The sequence below is a fragment of the Crinia signifera genome, chromosome 2 (assembly GCF_055691185.1).
Source record: "Crinia signifera chromosome 2, ASM5569118v1, whole genome shotgun sequence".
Classification (NCBI taxonomy): Eukaryota; Metazoa; Chordata; class Amphibia; order Anura; family Myobatrachidae; genus Crinia; species Crinia signifera.
The window spans coordinates 208,388,960-208,415,492 of record NC_139218.1 but is presented as its reverse complement, the minus strand read 5'-3'; the positions used below and the strand labels follow the sequence as shown (position 1 = coordinate 208,415,492).

General features: G+C 42.4%; 1 protein-coding gene across 8 annotated transcripts; it reads left to right on the top strand.

Moving 5' to 3' along the window:
• The first annotated feature begins 216 nt into the window (after positions 1-216).
• On the top strand, positions 217-25,621 carry SRRM1 (serine and arginine repetitive matrix 1). Of its 8 annotated transcripts, none has more exons than XM_083173626.1 (18): positions 218-394; positions 1,584-1,673; positions 7,730-7,852; positions 9,752-9,922; positions 10,784-10,887; positions 10,970-11,170; positions 11,595-11,783; positions 12,147-12,266; positions 13,217-13,485; positions 13,574-13,654; positions 17,372-17,458; positions 17,640-17,778; positions 17,877-17,915; positions 19,267-19,371; positions 23,179-23,643; positions 23,765-23,951; positions 24,205-24,406; positions 24,673-25,621. In XM_083173626.1, exons 1-18 carry the CDS (start codon positions 374-376, stop codon positions 24,678-24,680), a joined length of 2,601 nt encoding a protein of 866 aa, XP_083029752.1. In that variant the 5' UTR covers positions 218-373; the 3' UTR covers positions 24,681-25,621. The 8 variants fall into 8 exon arrangements, with proteins under 8 accessions (XP_083029756.1, XP_083029752.1, XP_083029753.1 ...); XM_083173627.1 differs by having other exon boundaries at positions 24,600-25,621; XM_083173622.1 differs by having other exon boundaries at positions 219-394; positions 24,205-24,372.
• The last annotated feature ends 912 nt before the right edge of the window (positions 25,622-26,533 follow it).

Genomic DNA, 26,533 nt, shown 5'->3' with positions numbered 1-26,533 from the left:
ATACGGTATTTATAATCAGTTGTAAAACTCATTTTCAGAAATTAATGAATGGGACGAGCACAGGTAAGTACGCAGCAGCAGGTATGGGCCCTGACAGCGATACTGAGTGACTGTGTGGTGAGGTGACGGTGTGAGTAGTAGTAGTAATAAAAGTAGGCCATAGGCGCCGCTGTTCTTCCTCCTCCCGCTCTGTCTGACAGTGCCCGGGAGTCGAGACTGACGCGCGGCGTAGCACCACAGCGTCACGTGCGGCCTTTCTTCCCTCTCAGCACGTGACCACAGTTGCTGTATCCCGCGGCCGCCCTCTCTCAGAGCGCAGTGGCTTGTGGGAAGCGGGGAACTGAGCTGCGTTAGGAGGCGAGGACAAGGCAAGATGGATGCGGGCTTCTTCCGCGTAAGTAACGGGGTCGGGGGATGAGGGGGGAGCGTAGGAAGAGCGGCGAGAGAGGCAGTTAGATGTCTGAGGCGGGGATCCTGGCACAGCAGACTGGTGTACTGCTTGCGGGAGGCGCGCTCCGGAGACACTGCGAGAAGGCCGCGGCCTGCCCCGGAGCGGGCGCCGGGCTGGCGCTGCTCGCACACCTAGAACTGTCTACCACGTCCCCGTAGCGTGTGCGCAGCAGCTTCCTGCCCGGGAGACGTTTCCGCTGAGTCTAGTATTCATAAACAGTGTGTGGCCGTGCAGGGATCCGGCTCCGGGAACCTGGGCAACATCCCGTCTGTCTGGCAGCGTGCTGTGCGGTACGGATGCTGAAAAGCTGAGCCCATGCTGCCTGGCGTCCCCGGGTGCCGCAGACTGGCCGGCCCGGTGTGAATAGCGCTGCGTGTCAGACGTGTGCCAGCCGCAGGGTCCGGCGCAAGTTGCAGCACCTGTCCCTGGCTGTGTATCGGCAAAAGTTCTGATCGCACCTCTCATATCTGACCATTTTGGATGCAGCATAGCAGCTCCTGTCCTACAAACAGTCCTGTGCTGTCTCACATGTATTCCATCCTGTATGTGGCCTGCAGCTGCTCGGCTCGCAACTGTTCTCCGCACACACGTTCAGCACTGAGCACACATGGCAGGAAAAGCTTGTCACCAGAAGCAGGTCATGGAGAAAGTGAATAGGCCTAACTTGCTATAAGGGGTAATCCATTTGTGCAGAATAAAATGGTCTTTCATCACAATTCTTTCCCAGTGGTCATTATTGAGCTCTCCATTATACACTTCCTTTTTTTTTTTATGCGAAAAATTACCTGTGGTCACATGAAAACACATAGTGCCAGCTTTTGGACTTCTAGGATCATCCTAGCATTAAATTATAGCAGCTGATTGGCTTCACTTGGCGTCATATACACAGGGCTGCATGTAATAGTCTCTCAAGACATATTTGTCACCCCCCCAAGTACAAGTAGCTAGAAAATGTAATTTAATGGAACATGATGGGTATTGACTCGTGTTAGTATAAAATGTAATATTTACCTTTTGGGTCTTATTTTATATTTATTTTTGCTTAACATAGACCTATTTATAACACTACACTCTACAGAGTGGAAAAGATATTGTGTGATGTGGAAATTAAAAATAAAAATGTGATTTACAGGGCACCAGTGCGGAGCAGGATAATCGATTCAGCAACAAACAGAAGAAGCTTTTGAAGCAGCTTAAGTTTGCAGAATGTCTAGAAAAAAAGGTAAGTTGGAACTGAATGTGCTTTAATAAATATGAGCCTTTCTCTTCTTTGCTTAAACTCTTTAAGGATGAATGCAACCATTATAGTTTGAAGCTTTGTGTTATAATTTTGATCAAACAGGTGCCCCCATAATTTGTAACCATATAGTATTTAGTTTTCTTCAAATGGGACTCTCTTTGTGATGGAAAATGAATTTAACATTCTCTTAAAGCAATCGAGTGGTATTTCTCAGAGTATATGTAAAAATACTCAGTCTAGTTTATTGCCTCGTTTATAACCCTGGTACAATCAAATGGATGGTGACATTCCAGTATATGGTGCATGTGTGCCCCCAAATGACTCACTGCATTGATGGAACATATTTTGGGGGTAGTTCAGTTCTGTGCCAGTTTAATCAACTGTTATAAGTGCCCAGAGATATTCAGTTATTTGCGCAATGTAAACCCATATTCGTAAGGAAATGCAGTTTATCCCCAACAAATGCTGGGGTTTAGTTGCGGTAATCTGGATTTTCTGATGTAAAGCCCCATACACACACACAGCACGATTTTAGCAAGAGTCGCTGGGCATATGGTCGATGACCTACCATATTCCCATGCGTACAAGGCGACTGTAGTCGGGAGAGCGCTCCCGCGTCCACGACTGCAATGGTCGTAGGAGCATGCTCCTGCAACCAGTGGCTTCCCAGCGATGAGCTGTTTCCCTCTGCAGCTTCTGCCAGCAGTGTCTCCTTTTCATCAGTAACCATCTCTGGTCGCTGATGAAAACGGGACACTGAGCAATATATTGCTGAGACATTTTAAGCCAATATTGCTCAGCAATCATATTGCTTCATGCGTACGGAGCTTAACTGCTGTATGCAACGCTGCTACAACGACTAGGTCTGAAGCGCTAACAAGAAAAATTGGAACTTAAACAATGATGACTACACCTCATTATTGATATAATAGTGTTCATTCTAGCACCCGCCATATTTGAAAACCAATGCAGTTCCTCTTCCCTGCCTGGGGTGTCGCTGTCTGCTGTGGTGTTTCTTGCACAGTTTGGTTTGTATATCGGCACTGATATGCAAACCAGACCTGTGCTAGAAACACCACAGCAGACAGCGACACCCCAGGCAGGGAAGAGGAACTGCATGGGTTTTTAAATATGGCGGGTGCTAGAATGAACACTATATAAGTATAATTTGCACCTCCATTTTTTTTATTTTTTTTTTTAGTTCCAATTTTTCTTGTTTGTACGATAAGTGGGTAACACTCTGGGAACTATAACATCGGGGCTGCATTGCACCACATACATTCTATCATTCATTTTCCAGGTCTGAAGCACTAGTTTGCTTTTATTTATCATTGTACCTTAGAAATGTGTGAGCAGAAGTACGCTAGTTATGGGTTTGCAGCATGCACAATTGTATAGCTCCAGGCACTCATACCTGGATCTTAATAAACTGAATTGAAGTCGAACTATAAGAGGGGATAACCATGTATCACAGGGCCTGGCACAAAATAAGTGTAATGGTGTGGGGAATATATCTCATCCATATAAGGTTGGAGTGCACCAGAAATATGTATTTTACTGGCTATGCTGCCTGGGGCTGATCTTGTTGGAGTTTTGTTTCTTTGATGTATAATTAGCTTTTTTGCAATCATCCAGACCATTGCTTGTACCTAGATCCAGTCGGTTGTGTCTGTGTCAAACTGAGGTTTTGTTTTTTAACTGAAAAGGGGTCTTTGATGCAGAAGTTGCCTATTGCAGCCACTCTACTTTCTATATATGGCTCTGTGGAAGGAAACTTGGGCATTAGTTACATGTAGTGGCCACATACCTGGATTATACCCCTTTTACACCAAGAAATAACCCAGGTCAGCGTTGGTGTAAAAGTGGTCAACCCAGGTCCAGTAACACTGGTCTCCTACCCAGGTCCTGACCAGGGTTGAACACTGGTTGGACCTGGGTCGTGGGCGGTGTAATTGGTACCAACCCAGGTTGGGACATCTGGGTAGTGCTGAAAGGATACCAGAAGTGCTGGACGCCTTTCCACAGTGCGCTGCAGTGGCAAAAGACAGCAGCCAGGAAGAATACGGGCAGTGCACACAGAAATCATAATTGGATAATTGGATGCAGTATAATTTATATTATTATTATTATATTTTTTTTTTTGGGGGGGGGGTGCACATGGGAGATTCGGTCTGCTGCTGCAGTGGAAGGGGCTGGGGAGAGCACATGGGTGCTGCTGCACTTTTATACCGCTTGTGTGCTTGAGCAGTGAATAAAACTTTTTGAAAAATATTTTACTCAATAAAAAAACCAACATTTTTCAGTGCTAACTTGTCATGTCTTTTAATTTTTTATTTTAAATCATTAAGGGAAAGTTGGATGTTAGTTTATCCTAAAATGGACAATTTTAATGTCATCCATAGGGAAAAGCAGTGCTGACCCAGGTTCAGTGTAAACGGTGCAGACCTGGGTCACAGTGCTGTGTAAATGGGGTATGAAGCTGGGTCCAACTCTGGAAACTCCCATGTTCAAAGACCAGGGTCCGACCAGGGATTTTGGTGTAAAAGGGGTATTAATTACTGCATAGCTTGGCAATAGGCTCTTACATTTGTACCCTCATCAGGACTGCTCTCCTTAACGGCAGTAGCCATTACAAGCAGTCAGACTGGGGTCTAGCAAAATCTCATCTGCTGTTATATTAGTAGGTTCTTGTACCTGGCTGTTATAGCTCTCACGCCAGCACCATTGTTTTGTTACACGTTCCTCAACCAGCGGTGAGAGCGTTCGTATAAATTTTAAATAGAAGCTGGAAGTAATTCTGTTTGTTATGATAAAAAAAAACTGTGTAGAAGTGTCTGTGTGAATTTTATTTGTGTCCTGGCAAGCTGTTTTTATTATAATTCAAGCTGTTTTCTAATACAGCATGCTACTGTTAGAACTGTGAATCCCGTATATAAAAAAAAATATATAGAATTTGACGGCAGATCAGATCCATTTGGCCCATCTAGTCTGCCCCTTTTTATCCTTTAGACAATCTCAAAGCATTTTTGAACGGTTTCAAAACTAAACCATTCACGTTAAACCAGTGTTTGTCCTGTAATTATGCTAATAAATACCAGTCCCATTAAGATACATTTTTTTCTTTGCCAGTCTTTGGCTTGGCTACATTCTATTAGAAGTCTCTCAGAGTGATCTTCATATAGGAAACAGAAGTGGGTATCCAATTAGGTGTGATAAAACAATGGGCATGGAGAACTAAAGGTTTTATGATTTTTATTTTTTTTTCCCCTGTGTTACATTAATATTTACAGGGAATACAATTAATATTTTTATATTTTTATGGGAAATTTATCATTTACAGTAGTTTGAGGATCGGCACTCACCCAATTTGGAATACAACTGTTCTGGTGCCCTCTAATGTAATGTGAAGGCATCCATAGTAATAGCGGCACTCAGACTTCATAAATTCAACATTTTTTAATCTAATAAACAGTGCATGTTAAACCAACGTTTCTGGGTCTATTACCCCACTTTCAAGGTGCAGAAATGTAGTACAAAAAACCTTTTAAGACTCTTACCTTTAAGTAGCGTAAGAGAATAGTGCAAGTCCCTCCACCAGTGCGATCCCCGTGCGTGTTGATGCCAGAAGCACATAGTCAGTGACTTCCGGTCCGTTTTATTGCTGTTTTCAGTTTAGATCTCATGCAGTCATTTGTTTACTGAGGTTACTATGTCAACACGTGTCATTCTGCCCTGGCGGATGGACCGGAAGTCGCGCACAATGTGCTTACGGCAGCCACACCCATGGGGGGGCCGCTTTGGTGGAGGGACTTGCACTCTACTATTATGTTATTTGAAGTTAAGGTTTTTTTTTTTTGTAATTTCTGCACCTTGAAAAAGAGGGTAGTTATCGGAACTTACCATTCCTAGATTTGGGGTGGTTTGCAGATGAAATAGAAATCACAGGGGTTCTGCACTCATTAAATTAACTAAAAATATTAAATAGTGGTCATTTAGTTTATGTATTGATCAATACATTTAATCCTGCAGCCCCCCCCTGCATGGGACCCCACTTTTCTGCAGGTCCTACTCTTTTGAGCAATAGAGCCAGGGCTTCTCCTCTGCTAGCATTTGGAGATGACATTAAAGGGGCATTGATCGGGCAATCTGAATAGATTACTTAGAAAAGGAGCATGGATTGCTCAATGTGTACACGATGCGCGGTTCCTCAGGTAAAGCCAGTGCTATTAAAAATGGGCAATGCCCTGCTCAGCACATAGCATCACAGTATGTATGCGGCTTAGGACCCAGTATCTGGCTTTCCATAGGGTTTTACAGTCAGACAACCCAGATCACCGATCACTAGTGACGTAGTAAGAACACACTAGACCAGTGGTAGCCAACTTCAGTCCTCGAGCTACCAACAGTTCACATTTTCCAGACAACCTAGCTGCTGCAAAGGTGTGCTTGTTACTCACTGACACATTTTAAAAGATCCACAGGTAGAGCTAATTACTTCACTTGTGATTCTGTGAGGAGATCTGGAAACATTAACCGTTTGTGGCTCTCGAGGACTGGAGTTGGCTACCTCAGCACTAGACAATTTTATGATTTTGTAGTAATTGGCAATTTCATTTCAAATGTTGTCTAGTGTGATTTCCCCAGCATTAGGCTAGAAAATCTTCATTGGTCAGAAATGATCAGTGCCTGGGAAATAGACCTAATGTGAAAAGAAATATGTTTCATTCCTATTTGCCTTGTAGCCCACAGATTGTTCTTGGAGCTGTGTTATGCTGGCCAGGTGGTACATCAGTCATTTCATCCAGCAGCCGATATATCGCAATGATATGCATAGGAATGACATATTCAGCCATATAGGATACTATTTAATTGTTTCTCTACTGGCAGCCAGCAGGTGGCATCCAATCGAGCTATTCTGAACTATTTGAATCAAGGAGCCCTAGAGTATCTGCATCTTTTTTCTTGTTGCACTCCGTTTTTATTTATGGCTAAATTTGTCCAAAAGTATTAAATGAACAAAATTGTGCCTTCCTGTTCTCCTTTGGTTCAGTTATGTGGTGGTCTATCATGCTTCTGATGGTCCACATGCTTTATGATGGGGAATACCAGTGCTTATGGCTACCAATCACTTTGAACTTAAATAATTAGCTTTGGTTCTGAACCACCAACCTGGGTGCCACAGAAGAACCTCGCAGCACCCACAGTCTGGTCGGGATACAGTTGCTAAGTCAACAATCCATTAGGTGGACCACTAAACATCGACAAGGCTTAGGTCAACCTATGAAATAGGTCAACATGGCTAAGGTCGACATGAGTTTTCAAGGGTTTTTATTTTTGAGCAGACTTGTGCTGACAGGCGGTATTTTATACCCTACCATCCACTATGCCATGTGGGGAGAATATAATAGTATGCTGAGCTCAGCAGTAGACTGATATGGTGTCTGTCTAAATTCGGGACAATAACATGTGAAAAACTCATGTCGACCTTTTGACCTAATGCTAGTCGTCCTCCCGACCTTAGCCAAGTCGACTTTTAAGCCCTGTCGAACCTTTAATGGTCAACCTAATGTATGTCGATCTTCGTACGGCCCTATGACCCATACCCGTTTACACAATAATGCTTCTGCTTGTGTACTGGGCATCACAGCTAGACAGGAAAGTTCTAATGCCCATTCAGCTTGGCGTTGTGACGGACAAATCTACCTGCCGATCGGTAAGTGTTATATGCTTACCTGAAGCAGCCGGTCTGTCATTGCGATGGTGGGTCTGCAGACAAGTTGCTGTAGTGTGTACCCACCTTTTAGGCATACAGAGTGTGAGGAGAAATTTTGTTTCCTCAATGTTCCAGTGCTGCTACTATACCCCATTGTGACATTGACCTTGGTGGGCTTCAACAAACCTGTAATGCAAGTAAAAATACTGTGTGCATTGCGCGGTCGGTTGATAATCAGATGGGCTGCGAATTAGCCCCTTTCTGAGTCTACCCAATAAGTAATATTGCTGCTTCTATTCTCTGATATTGATTGTTTATTTTATAGGTGGAAATGGCAAAGGTGAACCTTGAAGTAATCAAGCCCTGGATTACCAAGCGCGTAACAGAAATATTGGGATTTGAAGACGATGTGGTTATTGACTTTATTTTCAACCAGCTGGAAGTGAAGGTATTCCTCCATTGAAGGCTTTACATATTGGTGTTTTATATCTATGTGAGAAGCAACACCTGACTGTAGCGTATACATTGTGTGAACTTGCAAATCTTTTAAAACCAGTGTTGATGGATTAAGTTTAGCTGACGGTACATGCTATTCAGACTGCAGCTCAGGAAGAAGTTATTGTTTTGCTGTGTGACATAATCGGCTAGACGGCAGTTTTCTAATGATGATGTGATTTATGATTTAAAAGGCCTGAACCAAAATGGAAGTTATTCCTTGCGTGTGAAGTATAGCACCATCAACTAATTAGGGCACAGCAGAGTGAGTGTCCATTGTCGCTCTGACCCAACTCTTGATGATGCAGTGTGTGTTCTGGAGGTGAGTTGTGTTATGGTGGATGAGCAAAACAAAAAGCACAGTAACAAAATATGTAAAAAAAAATATAATAAAAAAATCAAGACTTTTTTGGACAAAAGACAAATGCAAGCTGTCACACTGCGTGATGTAATGTGTGGAGAGGGTTGTGTCTTTTATGCCAGATATAAACTGTAATTTTTTTTATCCAATAAAATATATATATATAATCTCCACAGAATAGAGCTATTTTTATAGTACTGCTTTAGTTCATACTTAAAATGTAAATTCATGGTAGGATTATGAGTAAGTGCTTCTCATGTATGTGTCCAGTCCGGCTTTATGTACCTCTCGTTTAGGAGGTGGCTTCCCTGCCTTACACACTCCATCATTGCAATAAAAAAAAAAGCTGTTCCAGAGATTGATTGGACACTTGAATACTTTGTTCATCAAGATAAGCACACCTTCTGTATATTGTATTCACTGTAATTGCAGTGAGGTACTCATTACTACTAAACTGTAGTAATAAACTAGAATTAAAGTAGTTTTGTGTATTTAAAATTGATGGGTAGTATTAAATATACTTTTTAAGTGTTTAATAGTTGTGTTAATTTGAAGCATGATATTAAAGCGTAGATCTTTGATAATTTTTATATTTGTAACTGTGTACTCATTATTGCTTGTTCATTTTTTGCAATTTAGATAAATGATATAACATTAAACTCAAGGTGGTTGAGTTGCTGTAGGCAGTCGGAAGCAAGCCAAGCAAACACCTTTCGCTCCAGGGGAACTTGGAGATACCCAAACCTCCCCCCAAGGTTCCAAGAAGAGGCTGAAGACTGCTGCAATCTGTACTTTGTGCTGCACTGTGCTGTGCTTGTCACACGGAGACCTATTGCTTGACTATGCGCATAATGTCACACTGCCCAGTAATGTCAACTTAACCTTTTAAGCCTTTGTGGACAATACCTCTTTTCCACATGTTATCTATCAGTGTAGTCAATGGACTGTATACAATGCAGGGACATGCATGAAATCCTTCTGTAGCTCAGAGTTTATAGTAAGGTTTATTCTTATAGCAATAAGTACAAAAGGTGCCCATACACGATGCGTTTTGCCATTTGATGCGTGCTCCCATGCACATTGTATAGTAGAAAGTGTGTGTACTTTTTGTACTCTATTGCATTTAGTAAAAAATTCACACTGCTGTAGAACATTGCATGCATTTTTAACTAGATGCAGATCTAGTACAAAATGTCCGGCGCACATCGCTTAGTTTATGGGCACCATATCTCTGAATCTTCATGTAGGGCAGACTGCAAAGACAGATAAGTAGAATGCGAAAATCTTGGCAACCTCCACAAAGGTTTAACAGGCCGTTTGCTTAGGCAAGATATTAGGTATTTGGAGAAATGCAAGTTATAAAGTCGTAGGGAAAGTTAAGTATTTTCCCACAACTGTATAAACTAGTTTTATAAAATCTGCCATATAAGGAAAATGCACTGTTCTTTTTCAGTACTCACCTGAAAATCTTCCTGTTGCTTCTTTTTTCAGAACCCAGACTCCAAAATGATGCAGATTAACCTGACTGGCTTTCTAAATGGCAAAAATGCCCGTGAATTTATGGGAGAGTTATGGCCGCTTCTTTTGAGTGCTCAGGAAAATATTGCTGGTATCCCAACCGCATTCCTTGAACTAAAGAAAGAAGAAATAAAGCAAAGACAAGTATGTGTAGTTGGGATGTGGTTGGGTAAAAGGGAATGGCATCTGATTGTAGTATTCATTGAGGTGTGAAAGGGCACTCCTTCATGGGAACTGTTCTGCAGCACTTCTGAGGCCAGCATCTACACACAGATCATGGGGCATTTCCTCTTTTCTGGGGAGTGATGTTGTGAAATAGTGCTGATCTTCACTAAAGGCCCATACACACTAGACGATTTTCAGCTGAAAATCGCTCAAAACAGCCAGTTGCCCAGTTGGGCTGCGCAGGGTAGAGTTTACCTGACCACTTGGCTCTGAATAGAAGAACAGAAATTCACTGAATAAAATGGCCGCTGCTCCCACCCTTGGAATACAAACTCACCCATTATGTAAATAACCTTTTTGTATGAAAGATTTTCAGCAAAGTCTTTCGCCTCCTGAAAATCTCTCGCTCTTTGAAAATAGCTGTGTGTACGCACTACTTTGGTGACAAATCTATCTTTCAAAGATTTTGGAAAAGTCTTTTGAAATGAAAATCTTCTAGTGTGTATGGGCCTTTAATCCTATAATATTGATTTAGTGTACTAATCGCCTATATCAATATTAGTGGTAGGACTTCTGAGTTAAATAAACATGTGAATTCAGCCTACTCACTGGGAAACTATTACTTGACTGGTTCATGATCATATTTCAGTTGTCACAAATTCCCAGTGAATTTGCTGCTGTGTGTAGGTTTTTGGGGGCAAGTTATACAGATTGTGTTTATAATCTATCCCATATTGGTAAAATTGAAATCATTTGTAAGTGGTGTATCTACAAAATGCTTATGACTGTTGGCACCTTTTGGTGATCTTTATTCTCTCCACCCCACCTGTCCCATTTCAGATTGAACAAGAAAAGTTGTCATCTCTGAAGAAACAAGATGATGACAAAGATAGAAGGGACAAAGATGACCGAGACAAAAGAGATCGATCCAGAAGTCCACGAAGGTACAGTAATATTGTCTCTTTCCCTGTTGTAGCCAGAATCCAGTTGCGTAGTTGCTAATGTATTCACTGACATTTATTCTAGGCGTAAATCCAGGTCCTCCTCACCACGGAGAAGATCTCCAGGCAGAAGAGAGCGGAAGCGAAGCCACTCTCATTCACCTCGACACAAGACCAAAAGCCCTAGCCCTACTATAGTTTTTGAGAAGGAAGAGCCTGAGATACAAGAACCTGAGCCGTCTCTTAAAGTGAAAGAACCATCTGTACAAGAGGCAACGTCAACTAGGTGATTACAGCACTACTTTTGTATTCACATGTTTCCGATACCTACTTGGCTTTAATATGCAGACATTTATTTATTTTATGTCTTTAATGGCATTTTGTTTTTTAACAAAAGCAGTATTGCATTTGTAGTTCACATGTTTTTATAACAGCCCCCAACTTTTTGAGAAGTCTTTGCACATGAGACAGGACTGTAGGGTTTGTTGGCAGTTTAGCCAGAAGTGCCTTGGTTATTTTGCCAAATAAGACCTGGCTTGTAGTTCATGTTGCATTTTATTGCAAAGACGTTTTATATTTGAGTTCAGAGCTTTATTTGGCCATTCAATTTTTTCTATGGATATATAATCAAGATATATAGATCTATATTACAGATAGAGGCGTTTATAATATCATTTTTATTAATTTTAATTCTATTTGCTTTAACCCAGTGATATACTGAAGACCTCCAACCCAGACCCTGTCCCAGAAACCAAGGATACATCACCTGAACCAAATTCTCGTAAAACAAAAGAGAAAGAGAGACATCGCCACAGGTCTCGTTCACGCTCTAAATCAAAGTCAAAATCTCGTTCACCTTCCCATTCAAGGCCACGAAGGCGGCATCGATCCAGATCAAGGTAGATGTCGGATAATCAGAATTGATCAGCTTTTTTTAAAAAAAAGTGTATATAATATATCAGTACTTATGTAAGTATAATGGATAGGTCTTAAAAATGTCTTAAAATAATTATGTGTACATAGTGAGGAAGGAATGCCGATCAGTGGTCTTCATACATATGAATTACCTCTAGTTATATTGGATTGGGTGTCTTAATCCTTACCTAGTAATGTGTACAGTTTTACTTCCATCTCCCCTCCTTTCCACTGTGTCGCCCATATGGGTCTGCACTTCCCCCTTTTTTTTTTTTTTTTTGCTCACCATTATCCATCAACCAATAAAATTATTGTATACCAATTGATGATGGTCTCCTTTTTAATAGGTCTTACAGCCCAAGAAGACGACCTAGCCCCCGGCGCAGACCATCTCCACGAAGGAGGAGTCCCCCTCGAAGAATGCCGCCACCACCGAGGCACAAAAGAAGTAGAAGTCCAGTTAGACGGTAAGTATTGATGTGAACCTCATCTTCAGGTCTTAAACCAAGAAGTCCAAAAGCTGTCTGGGTCATTGTTTCAGTACCCATGCTGCAAGCACAAAAGGTTTCTACGTCAATAAATACAATCTCAGGACAAGATATCATCAATCCAGATTTGGAGGCTATGCCAAATGTGGATGATTTCCTCACTCTTGGGCACTCTTTTGGGAAAGCTAGTTTTGGCTTTCGAGGCAGTCTAGTTTGGCATATTTCCATTCCAAGGATGGCTTACACCTTCACTGATTTTTTTTTTTTTTCCTTTTCTCAGTCTAGTCTGTCCCCCTCCTGTAGGTGGTTAAACTAAACACCTCTCCTGGTTGCCCATTTACTGGCTAGATTTGGATGTATGTTACCACTGACTCCTGGGTGAGGTGCTGTTGTACACAAATCTCCATTTACAGGGTATTTGGTCCCAAACAAAGGTCCCCCAGAAACTTTAAGCTCTGTTATTCTCAGTGCACTTGTTGCTGCTCAGGGGCTGTATCGGATTCAGTCAGACAATGCCGTAGCGAAGTGGTTGCAATCACCAGGGTAGCACAAAAAGGCTTTTTTAAGTAAAACTAAAGATCTCTATCAATTATGTCACCTCTGAATAACTACATATGTTTCCTAAACCATGGTATAAAACTTGCAAACTTCCTCAAATTGTTTTCAAACAGAATTTTTATTTTTTTATTTTTTTTAACCTGATTTCTGTAATGTTAATTGTATAAATCAGAGGTAAAGTGGTAGGATAATCATTTTAATATCTAATGATGACTTCACCTAGTAAACTAAATTTAAAGTTTCATTAATCCACCTGCTAGAAATCAAACGTGTAATTTTAATTTAACTGATAATGCTTTCGTTGTGTGTATCAAAGTTAGGGTTTCCTTGAGGAACTTCCTAAATCTTTGTAAATATTTTCCAATATACAGGAGAAGACATTCTTCAGCATCTTTGTCTGGAAGCAGCAGCTCTTCCTCCTCATCGCGGTCACCCCCACCCCCTAAGAAGCAACCTAAAAGAATATCTTCCAGTCCACCACGCAAGCCTCGTCGTTCACCCCCATCTTCAAGCCCACCACGGAGGCGATATAGACCATCTCCACCCCCCAGCCCACCTCCCAAAAGGCGTTCTCCATCACCACAGCAGTCTTCTCGTCCAAGAAAGATTAGAGGATCTGTTTCCCCTGCTCGGGCTCCTGGTAATTCATTTTCTTTTTTTTTTTTTTCGTGCTATACTAGACCAAGAAATCTTACGTGTGGTTTTTTTTTTTTACATGTATATTTCAGCACCAAAACACTTGGTTATAGAGAAGCTGAAGAGTCCATCACCACCCCCAAAACCACGCAAAAGAGACTTATCAGATTCTGGTAAGTTGGTAACTCACCCAAAATGTATTTTTATTTATTTTCTGTACAGGACTGAAGCTACAGTAATTCAGGATGGTTGTAGTGGGCATGGGCTAAGGAGATACTGAATTGTAATCTGGGAGAAATGTTTAAAGATGTTTTTCGATTGTGTAAGCCTCCAGTAATGTTTTTGCTAGAGAATAGCTGTACAGTAGGTAGTGTTCTTTCAAAGTTTTGCGTTAGTGCCTTTCTTACAGAGGAGCCAATCAATTGCTTATCAAATTGTATACTCCTTGGCAGGCTTTTGCTTTCTAAAGGTTGTCTTCTCTACTGCCAGGCACGGATACTTACTGCTGCTTTTCCATTTTTTCATCTTTTGGGATTTGGAATTTTTTTATTTTTTTTGTACTTTGGAATCATGTCTTTATTTATAATGCAATACGGCTGTCCAGTATCTTTGTCATGTTAAAGCAGGCATGTCCAAACTGGCCCTCCAGCTGTTGTGTAACTACACATCCCATCATGCCTTGCCATAGTTTTAGCATCCCCCCTATAGTAAACCTGTGGCAAGGCATGATGGGACTTGTAGTTTCACAACAGCTGGAGGGTCATAGTTTGGACATGCCTGAGTTAGAGGTAATTGCTCTAGTGCTTAATTATAAGAGTCCTAATCTGCTTTTATGGTTTCAAAGATTTCTTCAGCATCCACTAGGGATACTGGGTATAGCCTGTAGAAGTCTGGTCTCTGCACCAAATTGTTGAAGATTTTTCCCCAACAGTCTTCCCTCATCTACTGGCTGCTTTGTAAATTTTAAGCTGCAGGGCACAAAGATCCTGGCAGCCCCAGATTGACTGCAGCACATATGGTAAACCAATCTTCAAAGTCTTTCAATAGATGTCCTTCGTGCCTGGATCTTTTGTTACAGGGCCCGTGTTTCCATCCAGATCGAGCACGGCTGGCTTTGGCGGGGTGGCCTTTGAGTCCTCTGAGCAAGAGGATTATTAGTGCCATGCTTCAGGCTCGCAAATCTTCCTCTGCTAGAACATAATACAGAGTTTGGCGATCCTACTTGGCTGTTATTCACTTAAGGCTTTCAACCTCAGGTCTTTCCGTCAGATTGCCCTCTTACCAGATATTCACCCTTTCGGTACTTGTATACCTTCACGGCTCCCATCGCATGCCGTATGTAGTGGCATGCAATGCGATTTTACCGGGTTTTTTATACATTTGAGATGAAAATCGCATGCCATGCAATGGCATGCGATTTTTATCACAAATGCATCCAAATGCATTTAAATTAGTAGCAAACATGTGAAATGCACCCCAAATGTAATTTTTCACACTGTACCACCCCCACTATAAACGCCAACCCGAAGCGTGGCGAGCGCAGCGAGGGGCGGCGGTACGCGTCCTATGACCTTTTCATACCCCCACTATCCACGTCGGCATGGAGTTGAGAATAGAAAGTGTGGCGAGCCACCGAGCCCGAAGCGTGGCGAGCGCACACGGATACTTTCACAGTTATACGTGTCCCCTCGCAGGGCTCGCTGCGCTCGCCACACTTTCTATTCTCAACTCCACGCCGACGTGGATAGTGGGGGTATGAAAAGGTCGTAGGACACGTACCGCCACGCTTCGGGTTCGCGTTGATAGTGGGGGTGGTACAGTGTGAAAAATGACATTTGGGGTGCTTTTTACATGATTTTAACACATGTCCATGATTTTAGTGAAAAATGACATCGCATCACATTGCATGCGATGCAATTTTTCCCTGGACGATGCCCATCGTCAGAGCCATGATACTACACAAGTACCACCCTTTCTTTCAGGGTGTTTTACACTTCCAGCTTCCATTCATTGCTCCAGTTGGTCCATGGACAGTTTATTTTGTTTTTCTGGTGCTACAATCTGCTCTCTTGAAGCGGTGGGCCCATATAAACATCCGTCGACTCATATGGAATAATATATTTCTTGCTATTGACCTGGCAGGTTTCAGACTCTAGCACCTTATCCTATCCCTCTCTTTTTTGCCTCTTTTATGAAGGTTGGGTTATTCTATGTCATCTACCCAAAGTTGTTTCCCGGTTCCATATCATTCTGGTTCCCTCTAAGCTGCTTTTACAGGGTGCCGCACCCTGTCTGTTTTTAAATCCTCAAATGCACCCTGCCCTTTTTATGTGTGGCACTGTGCGCCCTTAATCTGCCCCCACCGCACTGACATGCCGATGAGAACTTTCAGTGTGTGCCATCATGTGTAAGAGGCATTATAGTGGGTGTCATAATGTGTAAATGTAATTACGACAGAATAGGTAATGGGCATAGCAGAGTATGACCATGTATAATGGGGGTAATGCAGTGTGCAATTTATTTATTTATTTTTTGTGTGTCAAATGTTAATATCTAATATAAAATTTGCCCTCCTGATTGAAAAAAGTGCCCTGCCTGGTGGTCAGCACCTTGCCCTAAAAAAATCCTAGCGTGAACACTATTTATACATAACAAAATAATTTTGTCGGTCAGATTCTTTGTTTGCATTCATTTCTCATTGCAGTCAAGGGGTGACTGGTTTTAAGAGGGACAGCTTTAGGGCATCCCTGTGGACACATGTTCATGGGGCACAGGGTTGTATGCGGGAGTTAGTTCTGGTGTACCGAGGCATACACAGTGATTTTTTTGCCCTATTTCGAAGTGATCTGGCTAGATCGCTTGGATACTAAGCAGGGGTCCCTTCGTGTGTATGCCCCCGAGTGATCACTAGATTTTGACTACATGTAGTTGAGATCTACTCAGGTTGCCAGTGTATTTAAAAGGGAACACTGGTTAGCACCTATCTCACATACACACATCTATATATATATATATATATATATATATATATATATATATGTGTGTGTGTGTTTTGCAGCAGATGACTGCCTTTTTAATGGTCTTGCAGCAGCACATCAATGCCTTCAGTATTTCAACTTTATGCTCCTGTAAGTTGTACAGTGTATCTGGAAAGTATTCACAAATGTATGTATTTCTACTTTTTAACATCCACTTGGACTTAATTGGAAACTGTCATGTGTGCAGCCATAGCAGAGCAAGGCGCCATGCAAAGTCACACACTACATTTCTTGGGGGTCCATCTCGACATTGACACAAAGTGAGACTCGTGTCCACCTTTTGCTTGTTGACCTAGTGCATGTTGACTAGACACTAGTTTCAACCCATACATCACAAAACTACAATAATTCCTGATAATTGAGGAGGTCGAGGGTTTCCTTGAGGACCTGTATAGAAAAAAAATCAAACAAATTAATGCATATCCCAATTAAAGCGAGACCTCGGTTTAAACGATGTTTGAGATATTAAATAGAACAATTGGTACTTAGGTTAGTGGGCACCCAACTAACATATATTTGCTTAGTTTTCCGCGGCTCCTCGCGGGGCTTGCTGCGCTTCGGGCACGATGGCTCACTGCGCTCGCCACACTATATAAAATCAACTCCATGCCGACATGGATAGTGGGGGTATGAGCGTAGTAACTATAGTGGGCACCCAACTAATATAAGTACCGAACAATTTTTTTGCAGCATTTCAATTGTTAAAGGGTGAATAGAATGGTTGTATTGTGTGTGTGTGTGTGTGTGTGTGTGTGTGTGTGTATATAGCTTTAGACATGTAAAAATGAATTCTTGTAAAAGTACATACATCTTATGTGCATCAATCATTTAAACACCACATTTATTTTGCAGATGATGAAAAAGGAGGCAAAGTTGGGTTATCTGATTCAGTGCAGCAGCGTCGCCAGTATAGAAGACAGAATCAGCAGTCTTCCTCAGGTACAACAATATACAATTGTCTTGCTGAAATAGTTCTGCTTGTTTACTAGTTCTATCTAGGAATGTGTCATGTCTGTCCAGACATTTGGATCTATAAAAGTTTGACAAAAACATTGTCACACATTTAGGAACTACTCGCTCTCTGATATCAGTGTCTTGTTCCTCTACCACGACTTTCTAGATTCTGGATCATCATCCTCTTCAGAGGATGAGAGGCCAAAGCGCACAGGAGTGAAAAATGGTGAAGTTGGGAGAAGACGCAGACGTTCCCTATCAAGGAGCCCCTCTCCAAGAAAAAGACCTAAGGACCCATCCCCACAGTAAGTACCTCTATACTGTAGCTTATATTATGTTGGCTCTTTTCTAGCCAAGAGGTCACCACTTTTCAACTTAAATTGTTTTTCCTACCTGCTATCAGGATGCAGAATGTGAAAAGGTGGCAATCTCCTCTTAAAAGGTTTGTTCAACCTTGGTTGTGAAGTTCAGTAGTTAGATAATTTAGACTACCTGTGCTGCTTTATGTAGTGGACTAAGGGCTTGACTCTCTTTGGCACAGTCCCCAGAGTGTTCGCACCGATGTTGAAGAAGCACTGCACATATTCCCTATTGTGGATGTGCAGGGTTTCTGTGTGGGTGCCTTTGGAGACTTGCATAGTAACCGTGGTGCTCCCACAGGGTGGGATGAAGGCGGCCAGGGTGAGCGCCTGCGTTTCCTGGGCCCAAGAAAAAGGCTGGGTGCGCCAAGGAAAACACTGGGCATCCCCATGCGACTGTGTGGGCTGCCTGGTGAAGGTATTGGTAATTAGGTTTTGATAAAAGCAATAACACCAAGCGCTTGTATTTGAAAAATACAGTGGGAGAGGTGGGGGGATAAATAGACTGGGGGGGGTTTGAATGATTAGAGCAAGCAGGAACAGTTAGTTAAAATAAATAAATACTGCAAATATTGTTTTACAACCCTACTGAAAAGTGGTCGGGAGGGCACCAGTCCAGTACTAAGAAGCTCACTAGCTATCTCAATGTGAATCTACCTGGAGTCCTGTTGCAAAGGATAACTTACTGTTTCTCCTTGCTCTAATCTTTCAAACCCCAACCCCCAGTCTATTTATCCCCACCTCTCCCACTGTATTTGTCAAATACAAGCGCTTGGTGTTATGCTTTTAGCAAAACCTGATTACTAATACCTTTACCGGGCAGCAATCGCATGGGGATGCCCAGTGTTTTCCTTGGCGCACCCAGCCTTTTTCTTGGTGCCAGGAAACGCGGGGCGTTCACCCTGGATGCCTTTATTATCCCACCCGTGCTCAAATCTTTAACCCCCCACCCCTCCCACTGTATTTGTCAAATACAAGCACGCTGGGGCGTGGGCGTTCTCACACACCGGTGGGTGGCATTAGAAGGCTCACTAAGCAGCAAACTACTGCTACTTAGCGAGCCAACCAGAATTAGGCTCTAAATCTGGTCATGTAAATAATAATGTCTGGTCATGTAAATAATCTAAATCTGGTCATGTAATAAATAATGTTAGCCTGCAACTTGTAGGCATCATTGAGTTCCCTAGTTAGTCTAACTGGTGTTTTAAAGACGCTATTATTTAAAAGATAAAACCAGGTCTTAAACATTGGGTTAGGTCGCGAGGGCAGAGACGCATGTTAGTGAAAATGGAATTTGTCAACTTTTAGCATGTGAAAAATGTCCTTTAAGGGGATGGAAGACCTATTCTAATTTGTTTTGACTTTAGATTTTTTTTTAGTGTTGAATTGGATTATATGTTAAACTGACTAATGCATATGGTTTCCTTTTCCTAGCCGAAGAAGGAGAAGTCCTTCTCCACCTCCAGCCAGAAGGCGTCGCAGCCCATCTCCAGCTCCACCCCCTAGGAGACGACGTTCACCTTCTCCACAGAGGCGCAGGTAACTGACAAATTTTATTTAAAAAAAGTTTTTGTGAGTAGTTTTTATTTTAAATGGCTGTATTCAACATTGTAAGTCACAATTTTTAAAAAGCATTTGAATACCGTAAGTATAGCTTGGCACGATGACAAAACTTTGCTATTTTTAGATTTCAAGCAGTGTTGAGGAATATATTTTTTTTTAAAGCAAAAGCTATTGTTCTATGCTTTCTAATAGACTTGAATACAATATTATGGTTTTGGAGATATATTGCATGCTGCTTCTTCTGTCCACTAAGGGCTGTGGTCCTGAAGGCACAACAAACAGTTCAGGTTTTAGGACTATCCAGGCTTAGGCACAGGTAACATACTTTGTACCTCAGTCAGCTTGATTATACCATCTGTAAATATGCAGTGAGCGTATTAAACCTGGACTGTTGGGGTGCCTGGAGGACCACTGCATGAAGGGCACAGGGAACATTAACTTGTGTAGGGAAGTATGGGCAACAAATGGTTGCTTATTTGGTACTTGTGTAATATCTGGGCGCCTGATTTTGACATCGGGTCCAACAAATCGGTCACATCGCATGCAATGCGACCGATTTGACCAGATTCGGGCTCAGTGGCTCGCTGCGCTCGCCACACTAAATAAAATCAACTCCACGCCGACGTAGATAGTGGGGGTATGAAAAGGTCAGAGGATGCGTACCGCCGCCCCTCGCGGGCTCGCCACGCTTCGGGTTGATCGTGGGGTGCCGTTAACAATGGGGGGGTGGGGGGTTGCATTTGACCTAATAACCATCAGGGTGGCTATACAATGAAAAATTGGGGGGCATTTAACATTGGATCCAATGGCAAAATCAGGTTGGTCGTGTCGCATGCCATTATAATGGCATGCGATGCGACCGATTTTTTTAAATTGTACAGGAATGTCTTAAAAACCCCGAAAATCGGGTCCCATCGCATGCCTTAACTTAAGGCGTGCATTTAAAAAAATCTGGTGCCCAGATATTACACAAGTACCAGTAATTTTAAACAGCAGCTCCTAACCCCCTTTCCACTATACTCTAGTCACAGATCAGCCAGTTTATTGGCGACCGTAGCGGCCTCCATTTTGTGTGTGTGTGTGGGGGGGGGGTTGCTATTAATTGGTACCCTAGGTTACTTATCTATGCTGAGTGGAATGTACAGGCATCCTACATGACGCCCACACAGCTGCTTCGCTGGCTGTAGTATGATAGACTTGGGTCAGTGACTTATGCTGCTGGACTCCAGGAGGGAACCATTCACCACCCCTCCCACAGCTCGCAGCCACCCTGATTTAGCTTCCCTCTTCTAGTAGATCTCCAGGTGAGACCCAGCTTACCACATGCTTCCAACTTAAGCCATAGAGAAATGGTTGCTGCAATACTTCAATTTGTCTGCACATCGATTGATGCAGCTGTCGGCACCTTTCATGCAAAGGCTCAACCGATTTTCACCACTAGACGCAGCTTCTCTGGTTAAGTTTTACTGGTTGAGTTGACGCTCTGTTTTTGAAGCAGGAAGCTAATGTCTCCTTTTTTCCTCAGAGGTTGAGACCCCCTACATTCAGGCAGGCACAATGATGCAGGCCTACAGTCAATGTAAGCTGCCAGATTATGTGGTGTCTGCGGTCAGAGGCCAGGGTTTCTTACCTAAAACAGCAACAGTTTGCTAAAGGCAGGTAGATCTGCCGTTAAGCGCGCATTCCAAGCAGACCTCCAGGTCCTGAGCTCCAATATTGTGTCGATACATTGGTGCTGCCTTCTGAGTACCATGGGGCCCTTGTGTGTAGACCTAATTATCTAGATTCCTGCCAGGTGGGAGTCCCCTTTTGGTCACTACCAACCCTCGTGTCTGCTAATAGTGCTTTCAGACCGCAAACTCTGGTCCAACCCTGTATTTTGAACACTGGACCATCCCTGCTGCGACCTGGGTCAGATTCCTTTTTGACACCTTTCACATTGCACTTCAACCCGGGTTATTCCCTTGTTGGTCGCTTTCACATTGGACCCCGGTCAGCACAGTAATACCTATTGGTGTCATTAAAAGTGGACTTTTTTCTGGCTACCAAACATGACGTCACTAAGGAAAGAAAAGTGAGAGGCTGAGAGGAATGCTGAGCGACGCCTATATTTGCGCTCGGGGAGAGCCTCTATTTTACCTATTTTTTTGTAAGCCACAGCATCTTTTACTGTTCCTGTCATATCTGCGCATTACTTCATCTCCCCTTATACACACCGCATCTTGACATGGGTTGGAGACACAAGGACACTGCAAAAACCAGGGTCCAGAGTGCGGTCTGAAAGTGGTATTAGATAGCTAGTCTAGTGGCTGACGGGCATGCTGGTTCTCTTGGGTATCGGAGGATTTTAGTACAGCCTTATACAGCAGGCATATCCAAACTCCCATCATCTCTAGCCACAGTTTTGCTATTAGGGAATTGTAAAACTATAGCAAGGAATGCTGGGATGTGTAGTTTCACAACAGCTGGAGAGCTGCCGTTTGGACATGCCTGATATACAGGATAAAATCTTGTTCAATGCATTTCTTCTAGTACATAGGGCACTCTGGTGCACCTAGCTTGCAGGGTAAAGTTCATATAGTGCTGGTTCTTCACCTCTCCTGTGAGTTTGCCAGTTTTCTGTCTGCTTACTCAGGCTTGCTAATTTAAGTGGCTGTCTGTGTATGTATAGGGGAGTGGTGTATTGGAGAGGCCATTTAGGGGTGTGGATTGTATTGTCGACCTGCTAAGTTCGACAGTCATTAGTGCGACACTGTTGGGTGGACATGGGTAAAGGTCGACAAATGGGTTAGGTCACGAGGTCGATGTGGGTTTTTCACTTTTTTTTTTTTTTTACCGGAGTGTCGACATTGACACAGTTGGAAGTCAACCGCAGCGCTCGCTATGCTTCGGGCACACTTTTATTCTCCCACCACTCCCTAAGGCAGTGATTTTCAACCTTTTTACCTTGCGGCACACTAAATAAGACTTTGCCAAGGCACACCATGAGATCCCCACAGGGCAAAACACATTGGCCACCACAGGAGAAAAACAAACCTATTGGCCCCCACATTAAAAACAATCACACTGGTCCCCACAGGTAACAAAAATAAAATACATTGGCCCCTTACATGAAAAGAAGAGACCAGTAAATAACATTTAAACTGGTGGTGGCTGTAAATGGGTTTGGGCATCTCTAGATGTGGGGGCACACTTGAGAACAGCTCAAGGCACACTAGTGTGCCACGGCACACTGGTTGAAAAACACTGCCCTAAGGCTTGAAATACCGCCTGTCGGCTCAAAAAAACTGAAAAAAAACCATGTCGACCCAAGTCATTTGTCGGCCCAAAACCATGTCGACCTTCATCCATGTTGCCCTAGAACCCTGTCGACCTAATGACTGGCGAGCCACCGAGCCCGAAGCGTGGCGAGCACACGCGGATACCTGTGAAGCCCGCGAAGGGACGCGTTTACCTGTGAAGGTATCCGCGGGGCTCGCCACGCTTCGGGCTCGCTGCGCTCGCCACACTAATCTATTCTCAACTCCACGCCGACGTGGATAGTGGGGGTATGAAAAGGTCGTAGGACGCGTTCATCGCACGATCCAGAAATCGGGTGCCGCCAAAATACACAAGTACCAAAAATTTGACACTGCTTTAAAAAAAAAGCAGTGTTTTTTTTTTTTTTTTTTTTTTTAGCATAATTTTGATGAATTATATATTTTAGCTAATCTGTAATATGTATTGCAGAGACTTGTCTAGCTGCAATTTATGCCCCCTTTTTCTTTTTTTATAATTTTGTAGGTCCCCATCTCCTCGCAGGCAATCTCCTCCACAAAGAAGATACTCCCCTCCCATTCAAAGGAGATACTCCCCCTCTCCGCCACCCAAAAGGAGAACTTCATCACCACTTGCTCAGACATCTTCAAAGCGAAGAGTGTCCCAGTCTCCTCCACCAAAGCACAGAGTGTCGCATTCGCCGCCACCAAAACATAAAGGCTCTCCTGGAGCAAAGAGGCGTTCTCCATCACTGCCTTCTAAGCACAGAAAAGGAGCCTCTCCAAGCAGGCCAGGACGTGAGGCACGTTCTCCACCCCAACCTAAACGTTTATCAATATCTCCACATCCACTGGCAGCCCGTGGCTCTGAGAGCCCATCCACACACAGGAGAGGACAATCTTCATCTCCAAGGAGGCAGAAGTCATCCTCTCCAAGTACACGGCCTATAAGACGAGTATCCAGGACACCAGAACCGAAACCAATCCAAAAGTAATTTTATTTTGTAATATATATATTTTACATCAAAATTAACAAGTGTTCTTGCTTATTTATTTCATGTAGTAAACGATCTCTGTGTAAGCATTTTTTTTTTTTGTTTCTTTTCCTCTAGGGCCTCTCTAAGTCCACAGCCTACAAGAGATTCGTCCTCGAGATCTGCTTCTGGGTCCCCTGAACCAGCTCCCAAAAAACAAGCCGGTTCACCCTCTAGATCTCCAGCTCACTCTGGCAACTGGTCTCCAGCTCCACCTCCTGCTAAGAAAGCAAAGAGTCTGACACCTAGCCCATCTCCTGCTCAGGTATATAACTGCTAAGCAGATCACCTGCAGAGATTTATTTGGTGCATTTGCTTATGTTCTAATAAGCTAGCATATGTGCTTTCTACTTTCACTAATGTAGCACACCCACTGCATTTTTTTCAGGTTAGCAATTAAAAGTTTCAGTACAATCTGTATTGTCAGAACTAGTTTTGTTTAACTGCCAGATCCATAAAATCTGAATCCTAAAAAAAAAAAATCTAGTGTCTACTTTTTTTTCTTTTTAACTGTGTAGACCTCAGATCAGGATGGTGCTGGAGGGAAGAAGAAGAAAAAGAAAAAAGACAAGAAACACAAGAAAGAGAAGAAGCACAAGAAACACAAAAAACATAAGAAAGAAAAGGCTGCAGCTGTTACTTCCCCAGAGGCAGCCCACTCCGATGCAGACCCAGAAGCAAAGAAGGTGAGGGAGGCGCATAGCTTACCCGGTCTTGCCAGTATGTAACCTTCATTTAATCACCAATTTACCTCTGTAAAAAATGCATTTCCCTGAATTCCTGTAATCTAAAGCAATTTCTGCATGTTTGTTACACAAGATAACTTGGTGTGTGGGAAGTGTAAGGGGGGGCCCCGTTGATTAGTTTTGGTCACCAATCACTGTTCTGCCTCCTTTTCTGTCTTCTGCTGCAGTGTAATAAAAATTCTGCTGATGCCGGTCGTGTGCCTCCCTAAACAAAAATCCTATACATTTCCCCCCCACCAGGAGACTGAAAGTGACGGAGAAGCAAATCTGGACGATTTGGAGAAGCATTTACGAGAGAAGGCTTTGCGTTCCATGAGGAAAGCGCAGGTTTCCCCTCAGTCCTAGTTATGTTATGTCCTCATTTGCTACATTGTACATTATTTTTATTTGGTTTGTCCCTTACCCCTGTTTTCAAATGGCTTTAATGCTGTTTGGAACGTTAGAGTATTCCAAGTGTTACTAGGTTGAGGATTTACTTCATGCACCTAATAAATGAATATAATTTGCAGATAACAACAACTGCAGCTCTGAGTTGAGTCAGTGGGAATCCACTGTTCATGTTAATCTTGAACATGTATTGTATTGGCCCAATGCTGTAGTGTCTGTGTTGACAATTGGTTTAAATGTTTTTCAAAAAAAATGTTGTGCTTTTAATATTTTAAGTTGTCATGACTTTCCCAGATTTAATAAAGTGTACAGACAATTGTTTATTTTCATAACCATTACGTGACTCGCATACTCAGTGTGAGAAGGCAGCATACGAAGCCTTTGGGTGCAAGATTTAGTCAATTTGTTAATACGTTAACAATGATTAGCGTGATACAGCCATTGTGTTCTACACCTGTGTATATGAGGTCATTATAACCAGTATACCTCTGGGTCTGCTATATTCAACAAACATCCCATTTCGGACAATGTTGTGGACATGTGTATCTTTGAGAAGCTAACATGGAACACTGGAAACGTCACTTATTTTTTAGTTTTTTGTTTGAATTTTTGTTGAAGGGGTTCGGCTATTGCCTCCATTCCTAAAGTTGCGTTACTGCTGTCTGCCAGATGATACTTGTTTCCAAATCTCGATTAAATGACCTGGTCTCTGACTATTGTATTTTTTCTTTTTGCAAAAGATAAAACATAAGTTATGTAAAGCTTGTGGATTAAACAAAGTTGAATTTCTACATTTAAATGACTTTTGTGTGTTCGCAACGTGTCCTGTGTATACTTTTTTTTTTTATCTCCCCATTTATTAATGCATATACAATTTCATTATTCCCCTATGTAAAACATAGGTGGGTGAGCCTTATCTATCCTTGTTTAGAACTACAGTATTGGATGCTACCAGTTATGTCACAGGGAAGGAAAATAGAGATTGGAGGGGGAAATGTAGCTGGATGGCTTTTAAAATATGTCAAATTTGTTGCTACGATGTCTGAGATTCATTGATAAATGATAGAGGATGCACTTATTTGAGAGAGATAGATATATATATATATATATATATATATATATATATATATATATATATATATATATATATATATATATATATATATATATATATATATATATATATATATTCAAATACTGAATTCTCGACAGTGTAGAAGCAGAATATTAGTCCCATGCCATGGCGGCCCAAAAGAATGAGCTTAATTTCTGCCATGTGCAGGACTTCGGAACTCCACAGCACCCAGCAGAAGTAATCACAATGACATTAGGAGCATTACATCCACACTGTGATATTCAATTAGATAATCTTTAGCCTGCAGCTTGTATATAGCCAGAGAGTGAGTCTGGCCCATAGGGTACTCAGACATGTGGTCAATATAAATTAGATGTTTAGTAGAGTTATCAGGATTGGTACGAGGGAATATAGTACCCTTGTCGTCCGCAGCGGATACTATTTGATCTCTCAAGAGAGTATATGTTCGATTTGAGGGACTGCAAGTATGAAATCACGACAAAAGTTCAAAGTGGCCCAAACCCCCTCAGCTACTGTTGGATAGATATATGGAGTGAAGGGTGTGTCCGGTTGTGTGTTTTCCGGATATGTGATAGTAGCATAATTGCAGCATCTAAGCGAAGCATCTTTAACCTCTTC

What these genes read in the sequence shown, in the direction of transcription:
- SRRM1 (XM_083173622.1), top strand. Translation starts at nt 374, where the DNA reads ATGGATGCGGGCTTCTTCCGC. An exon ending in CGATCCAGAAGTCCACGAAG is followed by an intron (nt 10,888 to 10,969) that starts GTACAGTAATAT and finishes CATTTATTCTAG; the next exon opens with GCGTAAATCCAGGTCCTCCT. An exon ending in CCTAAGGACCCATCCCCACA is followed by an intron (nt 17,779 to 17,876) that starts GTAAGTACCTCT and finishes ACCTGCTATCAG; the next exon opens with GATGCAGAATGTGAAAAGGT.